At 36.0% G+C, this 12830-nt stretch overlaps 2 protein-coding genes across 3 annotated transcripts in view; one reads left to right on the top strand and one right to left on the bottom strand.

Annotated features, from left to right (window-relative positions):
• LOC110959949 (neuronal PAS domain-containing protein 3) overlaps window positions 1-12830 on the bottom strand; it is a 394699-nt gene that overhangs the window by 276977 nt on the left and 104892 nt on the right. The window lies entirely within an intron of this gene.
• LOC110970602 (neuronal PAS domain-containing protein 3) overlaps window positions 1-12830 on the top strand; it is a 247038-nt gene that overhangs the window by 223531 nt on the left and 10677 nt on the right. For both annotated transcript variants that reach the window (XM_051947568.1, XM_051947573.1), the window contains exons 8-9: window positions 9529-9676; window positions 9915-10030. In XM_051947568.1, the coding sequence (XP_051803528.1) occupies window positions 9529-9676; window positions 9915-10030 (264 nt within the window). The remainder of the gene's footprint in view (window positions 1-9528; window positions 9677-9914; window positions 10031-12830) is intronic.

The following is a 12830-nucleotide window of genomic DNA, read 5'->3' as shown; positions in this document are numbered from 1 at the left end:
TTTTTTTTTGACAATTTAGACCAAACAGCTGATTGATTTATGCAGAAAATAATGCAAAGAATAATCGACAGTTGAACCAATCAGTAGTCCAGACGTTGGTTTGTTTCTCCATGAAGCTCTGCAAGAAGTTAGTCAGAGTGTTTAGGATTAGATTTCTTTCGAAGTTTTTTGCAAAAAGTCATGAAATCACCATGAAAAGCTGCAAAAAAGAGGTAAAACTACCACAAAAAGACAAAGATTATGACAAAAAGTTGTGAAATTACGACAAAATGTGCTAAATAGCCCCAGAACTCTCCAAATGGCTACTAAAAGGCACAAAATCACCATAAAAGGACACAAAATTAACAGAAAAAGGTGGAAAATCACCATGAAAAGATGCTAAATCTTGACTAAAAGAGGCATAATTAGCACAAAAAGTCAAAAATTGTGACAAAAATATGTGAATTCACTACAAAAACAAGCTAAATCAACCCCTAAAAATATCCAAATCACAACAAAAGGATGCAAAAGACATGAAATCACCACAAAGACACACTACATTCCCACCAAGAGACCTAAAATCTCCAAAAAGAAGCTTAATTGTTAGAAAAACATGTTAAATCACAAAAAAATGCTAAATTAACACAGAAACACAAAAAATCACCAAGAAAAGAAGATAAATCTGTACTAAGAGGCAAAATTACCACAAAAATTATGACAAAAGATGCAAAATCACCATAAAACAATGCAGAACTTTGTGATTAGTTGCTGCAGCTCCGTTTCCATCTCATTCTTCTTGTTTGCAGTCAGGAGTTTGGAGATTTTCTTCAAATCGAAGACTAAAGTTTGTGTGAAAGTTGCTCAGACTGTGAGGATCTATACTATTGTCTTTGTCTGGTTGCATACATGAGCAGAGAGCCCAACAATCCCTCATTTCAGACTCTTGATGTCATGATTCTGGGCTGAGAAAAGACTTTCTGCCGAACGGCGGCAGCGGCTCAGATATTTTCGTGGGATTTATGTCCACATCTGCTGCAGCCGTCGGATAGTTAGAGAATCGATCAAGGTGTATTTTAGAGGGATAGGCTGTTCTCTCTACAGGGATCTAAATTTTAAAAGGCTTCTTTTTAAGTGGAGGACGAGGCGTGATCCTCTCTGTGAAGAGGCGTCGCTCTCTAAGTCTCTATCATTACCTGCTGACAGCCGGTCTTAGCTCGGGTCAGATCTCAAAGTCAATCTGTCCTCGTTTCTACTCTGAGAACAGAAAGAAAAAGAGGCTGCTGAACGCGTCTGTTCACAAAGGAAAGGAGGCGACGGGAAGCAGCGATTTGTCAGAAAGAACAGACAGAAACTCGTTTTTTCTCTGAGGGAAGGAGAGAAATGGGAGCTGGTGATTTTCAGAAAGAGAAAAGGGGAAAAGAGAGGACAAAGTGTTTCTGAAGGAGGAAATAAAGGAGGGAAAAACACCGTATTTAAAGCAATAAGAGAGAAAACATCACAGGTCAGAGGGAAAAAGAGAATTAAGTTTCAGATTTGTTTGGAAGAAAAGAAGATGCATGAAAACAGTGTTTGAGAAAAAGATTTGACCGGTTTTAGAGGATTACCGAGAAAACAAAGTGACTTAACGTGAGAGGAAAGGAACACGATAGATTCCTCTGATTGGACGACAAATTTGAGCTGCTTTTTGAGCAAAATGCTCAAGAAATAGAAGAAAATTTATTTAAACAGGGACGAGAAGTTTGTGAATCCTGTCACTGATCAAAGAGAGAAAGAAAGAAAGCACAAAAAATGAAATATCACCATGAAAAGATGAAAAAGAAGTAAAACTACCACAAAAAGACAAAGATTGTGACAAGATGTGAAATTATGACAAAAATGTGCTAGACAGCCCCAAAAGTCTAAAAATCACTACTAAAAGACAAAATCACCACAAAAACATGCAAAATTACCCCAAATGACAAAATTCATGACAAAAAGATGCAAACTCATGACAATAAAGTGATATATCACACCAAAAAAACCAGATAATTATAAAAGAGATAAAATCACCATAAAACATGCAAACCTCCAATAAAATGCACAAAATCATAAAAAAAATGCAAAATTAGGACAGAAACATGAAATGTCACCATAAAATATAAATATCTTCTAAAAGAAGCAAAATGACCACGAAAAGTCAAACATAGTGACAGAAAGATGTGAAATCACTCCAAAAACCAGCTAAATCACCCCTAAGCATCTTCAAATCACCACAAAAAGATTCAAAAGTGCCACCTAAAGATGTGAAATCACCACAGGAACACACTGAATCCCCACTAAGAGACCTGAATCCCCACTAAGAGACCTGAAACTCCAAAGAGATGCTAAATCATTACAAAAATAAGTCACCATAAAAAATGCAAAATTTTTGCAAAAACATGAAAGTTCACCATGAAAGGACGAAAAGTCTCGACTAGAAGAGGAAAAATTAGGACCAAAAGTCAAACATTGTGACAAAAATATGTGAAATCATAGCAAAAGCTAAACAGCCCAAAAGATTTCCAAATCACTGCAAAAAGATGCAAAATTGCCACGTACAGATGTGAACTCACCACAAATACACACTAAAGTCCCACTAAGAGACCGAAAATCATAGATATCGAACTTTTAAAATGTGTTTGTGTTAAGGTGAAAATACAGAAATTCCAGGTGTAAAAACATCCAAAATTCTCCAAATTCAGTTTTCCAAATCTTAGTTTTGAGCTCTAGACAACAACTAGATCAGACCTGGGTAGAAGCTGAGAGGATGAGTTCAGACTGACTGGATCAGCTGGAAGTGAAACAAAGAACAGAAACATGAAGTTCAGGAAGCTTCGACTGCTGTAAAATTTATGAGCAGAGCGAACAAAAACAGGAAGGAAGAAAGAAAGGAAGGTGACTTTACCTACAGAGAGACAGAATCAGCTTTTAACTCAAGGAAAATATAAACCAGAGAGACAAGAAGAGGACAGGTTAGATGATGGAGAGACAAAAAGAAATGAGAAAATAATACAGGCTGGAGATGAAGATGGGAAAACAGACAGAATTACTAAAGAGATGACATCACTACAGACGGACAGACAGGTGGACAGGTAGATGTGACATCAGAGAGTCGGTGGTTTTCAGCCTTCAGGCGTTTCAGCAGAAATCGTCTCTCTGGACTGAAGCTGCTTTAATGAACCACTGAAGGTCTGTTTTATCTGCTGCTGACACACACTAAACACACACACTAAACACACACACACTAGCACACTAAAACACACTAAACAGCACCGTGGATGACTTCTGTGTGACTTTGGCTGTTTTTGAGGTTTTACCTGAACTGTTCCTGGATCAGTTCATCAGCTGGATGGAAGATTTTATATCTGGTAACTGGAACAAACCACAGATCCAGGATCAGCTTTAATCTGTTAAATCTGACTTTAAACCTGCAGGTATTCTGTTATGTGACGTAGTTTGGAGAAAATAATCTTCTCTAAGATAAAGTAGCATAAATAAAAGTCTTATCTGTCTGAAAGCTTAATTATCTGGATTTATTTTAAATCAAAGACTTTATGCTTTATTAGCTTACAGTAGCTTAAATTCTTTGTTGGTTTTCACTAACTCGAAAACATTTTTCTGTCATGAATTGAATTATCAGCCATAATAATTTATAGTAATTGAACTGTATTAATTTGGAAAAAGTCAAATAAATTTTCCGTGTTCTTTCGCATTCATGCTTCTGTTCAAAGTTAAAATAATCAAAATTTAAGTTAAAAAGTTAATTTTATGTACAATTAATTGTACATAAAAAACCCTACAAACACACCTCAAATCACCAAAAAAAAAAAAAAAATGGACAAAATCACCAAATAAAGATGTGAAGTCAGCATAAAGACACACCAAATCTCCAAAAGTGATGCTGAATCGTTTCAAAACATCCAAAATCACTATAAAAACATGCAAAATTATCACAGAAATATGAAAAATAACCATGAAAATATGCAAAATCTCTACTAAAAGAGGCAAAATGACCACAAAAAGACAAAAATCATGACAAAATGATGTGAAATCACTACAAAAATGAGCTAAAACACCTCTGAAAAACTTCAAATCACTACCGAAAGACACAAAATCACCTCCAAAAGATGTGACATCACCACAAAATCAGACTGAATTACCAAATAAAGGATTTAAATCACCACAAATACTACATCTACATATTCTAAATTCCCACCAAGAGACCTAAAATCTCCAAAAATGATGCTAAATCATTACAAAAACATCCAAAATCACCATAAAAAAGATGCAAAATTAGCACAAAAACATGAAAAATCGCTTCAAAAAGATGCTAAATCTCCACTAAAGAGGCAAAAGTACCACAAGAAGACACGTCTTGTGACCAAATGATGTGAAATTACAACAAAAACGAGCTGAATAGCTCCAAAAACCTCTAAATCCCTACACAAAGTTCTCTTCTGTATTTAAACCAGAAATGTTCTCTTATTTCTTCAGTATTTTTCTCTGAAATGTGGCATTCAGTCAGAGTTTGCAGCTTTTCAACAGTCAGAGTTACGGATTGTAAATTATTAATGCAGGGAAACATTTATTTTATATTTGAAGGTGGACAGAAATGATGTGAGTCACCTTCAGGTTTTTGACAGTTTAAAAAAAACCTTCCACTGTTTTCTTTCAGACCGTCTCTCTAAATCTCTAAATCTCTGCAAAAGATGTGAAATCATCATTAGAAGATGCAAAATTTGCATAAAAACAGAAAAAAATCACCATTAAAAGGTGCTAAATCTCTATGAAAAGAGGCAGAAGTACCACAAAAAGACAAAATTATGTAAAAAGGTTTGTTCAGTTGCCCCAACAAATCTCCAAATCACTACAAAAAGATGAAAAATAATGACCGAGTTCAGCTTGTCTGACACTGAAAAAATCTAAATATTTTCTTTAAATTTCAGACACCAGACAAAGTCATTCTTCTGACTTTCACAAGGTTTCATGTTTTTACCTTGATGAGAACAGAAACGTTGAAAATCTCGATCAGAGGTTTCTGTAGCTGCTGTGATTTTAGTCGTGATTTCACCATTTTTTGTGGTGATTTTGTGTGTTTTTTGTAACAATTCAGCATCATTTTTGAAGATTTTAAGTCTCTTAGTTGGAATTTGGTGTGTATTTGAAGGGATTTCATGTCTTTGTTTGTGATTGTGTTTGTGGTGCTTTTGTATGTCTTTGTAATGACTTAGCTCCTTTTTGTGGAGCTTTTAGGTATCTTAGAGGTCATTTTGGGTGTATTTGTGGTGATTGTGCATCCTGATGTGGTAATCTAGCCTAGCTGGACAATGTTCATTTTGTCGTTTGTTATTATAAGATAGCGTTACTTTTGAACCGACAATTCAGTCAGAACAGATGTTTTACCTTACCTCCTGTTTTAGGTGATTTTAAGTCTCTTTGTGGACCTTTTTTATGTATTTCTGGTAATTTCACAACTCTTCGTCATGATTTGTGTCTTTTTTTGTTACTTTTGTCTCTTTTAGTAGAGATTTAACATGTTTTCATGGTGACTTTTCATGTTTTTGTGCAAATTTTGAATCCTTTTATGGTGATTTTGTGTATTTTTGTAGTGATTTGGAGTTTTTTTTGGTGCCATTTATCACATTTTTGTTGTGATTTTGCATCTTTTTGTCACAATTTTTGTCTTTTTTGGGGTAATTTTGACTCTTTTCATAGAGATTTAGAAACTTTTCGTGGTGATGTGTCATTGTTTTGTGCTAATTTTGCATCTTTTTATGGTGATTTGGTGTCTTTGTAGCGATGTGGAGATCTCTGTGGGGCTATTGAGCCATTTTTGTCCAGATTTTTGTCTTTTTGGGGTAGTTTTGCCTCTTTTTGGAGAGATTTAGCATTTTTTCATGGTTACTTTGTTTGTTTTTATGCTAATTTTGCATCTTTTTATGGTGATTTTGCACATTTTTGTGACCATCTAGTGTTACTTTTTGAAATTTCCCTGAATGCTGCTGCTGTTCGTTATAAAGAACCATAAAAGTGTCACAAATATCTGTTTTCTGTTTATAATTATTGCATTTTAGAAACTTTAAGCTCTAATGTTGTTAAAATGAGACCAGAAGATAAATTATGACCTGATGGCCTGCAAGTGACCACAAGAGGGCGACAAAGTTTACAGTCAAATTTAATATAAATAAAAGAATAAACTGAGAAAGCAGCAGGTTATCTGTATCTCAGCTGATGGTAACCAGGTTTAATTCATGTCTAGAAAGGATTAAAAGACTTTAATGAACTTAAACATTCCAAAAGCTGATTTTCTGTAATAAATCCAGGCAGAAGCTGTGGATGATCTCCTCGTTATGGCAACGGTCGGGCTAAACGAGGTGAAGTGGAGGTAGACAGAAGGATCAGAGTGACAGTGAATGAAAGAGAGGAAGAGGAGGAGGAGGAAGAGGAGGAGGTTTAAAGGGAATAGGAGTCCTTTAATCTGCTGCAGCCTCAGGCGAGCCTCCAGCGCCGCCCCCTCCTCCTCCTTCATTAGTGTCCGATCGGCTTCACCGGGACGACCAGACGAGTCCTCTGTCGAGTGTTTATTCTGTCCGACAGGGGCCCATAGTAGCAGGTTATCTCTACACTTCTACTATACCTGGTTCTATCTACACATCTATTATACCTGGTTCTATCTACTATACCTGGTTCTATCTACACATCTATTATACCTGGTTCTATCTACTATATCTGGCTCTATCTACACTTCTACTATACCTGGTTAGCAGGTATAGTATTGTGGTCATTTTGCCTCTTGTAGTAGAAATTCAGTATCTTTTCATAGAGATTTTTTATGTTTTTTGTATTTTTATGGTGATTTTTTGGGGGTGATTTGGAGATTTGTGGTGTTATTTGCCATGATTATTGTGATGATTTCTCATCTTTTTGTCACAATTTTTGTTTTTTTACGATAATTTTGCCTCTTTTAGTAGAGATTTAGCATTTTCTCATGGTGATTTTTGGGGTTTTGTGCTAATTTTGCATCTTCTTATGGTGATTTTTGGGGTTTTGCGCTAATTTTGCATCTTCTTATGGTGATTTTTGGGGTTTTGCGCTAATTTTGCATCTTCTTATGGTGATTTTTGGGGTTTTGCGCTAATTTTGCATCTTCTTATGGTGATTTTTGGGGTTTTGCGCTAATTTTGCATCTTCTTATGGTGATTTTGTATATTTATGTCATGATTTATCAAGTTTTTGTCATGAGTTTTGCATTTTTGTGGAAATTTTGCCCCTTTTAGTAGAGAGTTAGCATCTTTTCATGGGGATTTTTGGGGGTTTTGTGGTAATTTTGCCTCTTTTTGTGGTGATTTTGTGTATTTTATAGTACCGTAGTAGTTCTGTCTAATCTACCAGGTTAGTAGGTTTAAACAAGTTGTCTGTAAACCAGGTGTTTACCTGAACAGGTAGTCAGACCTGGATAACCTGAAGAATGACTTAGATTTATGTCAATATTTTGCTGGTTTTAATTGTTTTTGTTGATGATAAAACTTCTAGTTCTGATTTAGAAACAACCACAACGACACAAAGAGAGAGAGTGTGATGGTTGTGTGTTAGTGCGTGTGATGACTGTGTAATTCTAGTGTGTCTGTATTTGTGTGTCTAACAAAGGAAGGCACCCTGAAGGTCATGTGATGTGAATCTGATGTAAACAGTTTCTTCTCCTGGACCTGATCCAGAGTCAGTTTATTCTGTTAGTTTAACCATCGGGTTCTGTAGTTTTAATTCTTCTTCTTCTTCTTCTTCTATAAATCAGCAGCAACTTTCTTTTTCTTCTCTTCAGAGAAAACCTTTTGTTTGTTTGTTAAACTTAGGAGTTTGTGATTAATGTTCATACATGTTGATTCAGAGGAGGAAGGAAGCGTTTCCCTCTGAAGGTTATTCCAGGGTCAGAGCGCTGCCTGGTGGAGGAAGGAGGAACTGCAGCAGCTTCTACACTCATTGGTCCCAAAACACAAAGAATCTGTGTCTTTTTAAACATTTTTGTTGTGGTTTCACATCTTTCTGTCGGGATTTTTTTTGTCTTTTTGTGGTAATTTTCCTTCTTTAGTAGAGATTTAGTATCTTTTAATGAAGCTTTTATTTCTCTTTGGAAACTTTTCATATTAAATGTTACGTCCGCTGGTATTTTTAGACTTAGACTTAGACTTTCTTTTATGGTCATTGCACAAAAAACACAGCAGTGAAATTTTGGCAACGAAATGCCGTTGCTTGGCTTCAGTATTACAACATGTGGGGGTGTTAAAAAATTGAAAATACAAATAAATAGTTAAACAGGTTGTAAACAACAGAATAAATAGTGCAAAATAGAATAATCAGTATATAAACAATGTAAACGTTGTAGTGCATGTCCATCAGAAAGATATTCAGATATTGTCCGTGAGGTGTGTGGTCGGGGGTTATTTGGCATTTAGCAGTCTGATGGCCAGGGGGAAGTAACTGTTTCTGAGTCTGGCTGTTCTGCAGCGGACGCTCCGGAACCTTCTACCAGACGCCAGGCGGGAGAACAGTCCATGTTGGGCGTGGGTGGGGTCAGAGAGGATCCGGTGGGCTCTGGATAGACAGCAGCTTTCTGCCGTGTCCTGGATGGTGGGGGGGTGAGGTCCCAATGATCTTCTCCACTGTCCTCACCACTCTCTGCAGAGACTTCCAGTCTGAGGCCCTGCAGCTCCCAGACCAGACGGAGATGCAGCTGGTCAGCAGGCTCTCGATGGTCCCTCTGTAGAAGGTGGTTAGGATGGGAGGGGGGAAGGAGGCTCTTTTCACCCGCCGCAGGAAGTGCAGGCGCTGCTGTGCCTTCTTCGCCAGGGAGGTGGTGTGGAGCGACCAGCCGAGGGTGTCAGTGATATGCACCCCGAGGTACTTGGTTGTGCTCACGACTTCCACGGCTGTGTCGTTGATGCGGAGGGGTGTGTGGCTGGGTCTGGATTTCCTGAAGTCCACGATGATCTCCTTAGTTTTGTCGACATTCAGGACATTTCATCTCATTTAAGCATCACTGAGTTCTTTTTAAAAAACAGTTTATTTTGTATGTATAACAAGAAAGATTTTTTGTTTCAGTAAAAACATCCTGGTGACCAAAGCTGTGAGGATTTTACTGTAATTTTACAGGAAAGTTTGTTCTGATGCAGAAATGTTGTGTTCAGAGTGCATTCAAGGAAGTCCAGCATTCGTCTGTTGCTTTAAACCTGCTGGAGATTAATGAAGACCCACACACATTTACAAACAGGACACACACACTTCTGTGTCTGTTTCTGTGATTAATGACGGCTGCAGCTCACGTCCAGCTGATGATCCGTCCTCTGTTTCCTGTCGTCTGTGATGAACGAAGTCTGAAAGTTTGACACAAACATCAACTAAAGTACTAAAAATACCAGAAATACCAAAGCAAGCTAACCTCCTCTGTGTGTGTGTGTGTGTGTGTGTGTGTGTGTGTGTGTGTGTGTGTGTGTGTGTGTGTGTGTGTGTGTGTGTGTGTGTGTGTGTGTGTGTCAGTGATGAACAAAGGTCAGTGTGTGACTAAATACTACCGCTGGATCCAGAAGAACGGCGGCTACATCTGGATCCAGTCCAGCGCCACCATCGCCATCAACGCCAAGAACGCCAGCGAGAAGAACATCATCTGGGTCAACTACGTCCTCAGGTCAGGGGTCGCCACGACAACCGTTGGTTTAACTGTTGATTATAATTATGAAGAAAATGAATAAAGTTTGTTTTGTTTCTGTAAAATTTGCAGTAAATTCTAAAATTATGAATCGTGAATATAATATTTCCACTCGGTTGTTTTTATCTTTACGTTCAGATTTGTGTCATTATGGCAGGAATAAATAAATTGTAGTAAATTAATATGTGAGTGAACTCCTGTTTTCTCTGTTTGTCAGTAATCCTGAGTATAAAGACACTCCCATGGACATCGCTCAGCTGCCAAACCTGCCGGAGAAAACCTCCGAGTCGTCAGAGACCTCCGACTCCGAGTCCGAGTCCAAAGAAAACTCAGGTGGGTGGAAAAAAAGAAATAAAGACGTCAGCCGGATGTAATGAAAAGATGGAGACACGAAGAGAAACAGGAGTTATAAACAGAATATCGTCATTTTCTGGTGTTTTTACATCCAGACTGCTGCGTTTTACGTGATGTTGAGATTGTTGGGTCTATTTATCACGTTTTTGTTGTGATTTCACGTATTTTCTGTCACAATTTTTGCCTTTTTGTGGTAATTTTACATCGAGTGGAGATTTATCATCTTTTCATGGTCATTTTTCATGTTTTTGTGGTAAATTTGCATGTTTTTGTGGTGATTTTGCATGCTTTGTAATGATTTAGCATCCCTTTTGGAGACTTTAGCTCTCTTGGTGGGAATTTAGTGTGCTTTTGAGGTGATTTCACATCTTTAGGTGGCAATTTTACATCTTTTCATAAATATTTCATCTCCTTTTGTCGTGATTTGGAGATTTTTGCATGTAATTTAGCACTTTTTTGTCATTATTTCACATTCTCTTGTCAGAATTTTTGTCTTTTGGGGTAATTTTGCCTCTTTTAGTAGTGATTTAGCATCTTCTCATGTTGATGTTTCATATTTTTGTGGTGCTTTTTTTGTCTTTTTGTAGTGGTTTGGAGATTTCACTTTTTTATTACAGTTGTCGTTTTTTTATGGTAATTTTGCCTCATTTAATAGAGATTTAGCTTCTTTTCGTGGTGACATTTCATGTTTATGTGCACATTTTGCATCTTTTTATGGTGATTGTGCACATTTTTGTAATATTTTAGCATCACTTTTGGATATTTTAGGTCTTTTGGTGGGAATTTAGTGTGTTTTTGAGGTGATTTCACATCTTTAGGTGGCACTTTTGCATCTTTTTATAAGAATTTGGAGATTTTTGAGGGTGATTTAGCTTGTTTTGTTGTGATTTCACTTCTTTTTTTCATGATTTTTGTCTTTTTGTAGAGATTTAGCATCTTTTTGTGGTGATTTTGGGTGTGCTTTAGCACATTTTGTCATGATTTCACCTCTTTTTGTCAGGATTATTGTCTTTTTGGTGTAAGTTTGCCTCTTTTAGTAGAAATGTAGCATCTTTTCATGGTGGTTTTTCATGTTTCTGTGAAATTTTCATCTTTTTGTGTTGAATTTGTGTCTCTTTGGAAACTTTTCATTATTAAATGGGTCTGCCGCTGGTATTTTTTATCTAATTTAAGCATCAGTGACTTAAAAATGCTCCTTTTTTTAAAGCTGCTTTTTTGTCACAGTTACAATTCTTCTAGCTTATCCAGACACAACAAAACGTGTAAAATCCGAGTGATTCCTCTTGAATATTCGGTGCCAGAGAGCTTCTGCCAGGCCGAACGGTCACGAATCCAACAGCTGCAGGGATGAAAGCTGCTGGCAGCCGCGAGCGGCCACCAGATGACAGAAAGATAAAATACGGCAGAGCTGCACGACGCCGCGAAGCACCAGAAAATACCACGAAATACCTGCAGACTCCACAGAAACGCCTCGAGAAAGAAAAACCCACAAAGCTCAGAACAGAACCGAATCCAAAAAGCCAACAGAAAAACAGACGAGGCCAAAGTTTGAGCTGCAGCCAGAATTCATTCATCAGAACCAAATACGCTGGGAAATGATACAAATAATAGTTCAGTTTCATCACAGTAGTACAGCAGGAGGAGATTTAAAGTCTGCAACAGGCAGATTTTTAGGATAATTTCTGTGATTTATAATGTGGTTTTGTTCCAAAGACTATTTATGCTTTCTGTGTTTTTGTATTTTATTTTATAAAATCACTAATTACAGTTAATCTGGTGCATCTTTGTGCAAAAAAAAACAAAACAAAAACGGTGAAAAATCTGGCTGTGGAGTGAAAAAACAGCAAATATTTCTAATTCAAATGCTTTTTTAATGCTGAAGCTGATTTAAAGTGGATTTTGTTCACTGCAAAGGAAAGAACATTCTTTAAAAAAATAAAGTGAAATCTGTAATTTTACACACAAAAATATGGATGGATGAGATGACAAAAACAGGCTGTGAACATAAATGTCTTTAAAAAACAACAACATTGAAAGCTGGAATTGTGGACAAAGATTCCTTTTTTTAAACAAGAAAATCGTTATTATTTTACGTAAATAAATGATTAAAATACAAATATTTCCTTCTTATTTAATGGAGAAAACTCATATATTCAAGTTTGACTCAGTAGATATGCCAACAAATGACAGAAAAAGAGGTAGCAATGAGGTTCTTATTTTGTGATTTCCCTTCTGTAAAATTGAAATAAAACTGAACAAAATAAATATAAAATATAACAGAATAAAAATAAAATAGAATAAATTAAAGCAGTTTAAAAATAAATTCTTAAATGTTAATAGAGATACAAACACTGCAAACATTTAGGAAATAAAGAACAAAATAAAAGACATCCATACAAATATAAAATAAAATACAAATAAAATAAAAAATAAAATAGAATGAAATAAAAATGAAATGAAATACAGTAAAATAGAATGAATTAAAATAAAATAGAATTAATATAAAATAGAATAAAATGAAAAGAAATAAAATAGAATAAAATAAAATAAAATAAAATAGCATAAAATAAAATATTTAAATACAAATTATTTGTGCAAATGTTAGCAGAGATAGTGCAAAAATTAAGGCAATGAAATACAAAATATAAAATATCCAAAATAAACCAGATAGATGTACATACATAAAAATAGTATTCTTCACATGCCTGTGGTTTCAGACAGATTCTGACACAAATGGAAATATTGACTGAAATATTAGTAGTTTTTATGTAAAATAGAA

The sequence above is a fragment of the Acanthochromis polyacanthus genome, chromosome 1 (genome assembly GCF_021347895.1).
Source record: "Acanthochromis polyacanthus isolate Apoly-LR-REF ecotype Palm Island chromosome 1, KAUST_Apoly_ChrSc, whole genome shotgun sequence".
NCBI lineage: Eukaryota > Metazoa > Chordata > Actinopteri > Pomacentridae > Acanthochromis > Acanthochromis polyacanthus.
The sequence above is the reverse complement of the archived record's forward strand: the minus strand, read 5'-3'. Positions and strand labels throughout refer to the sequence as shown.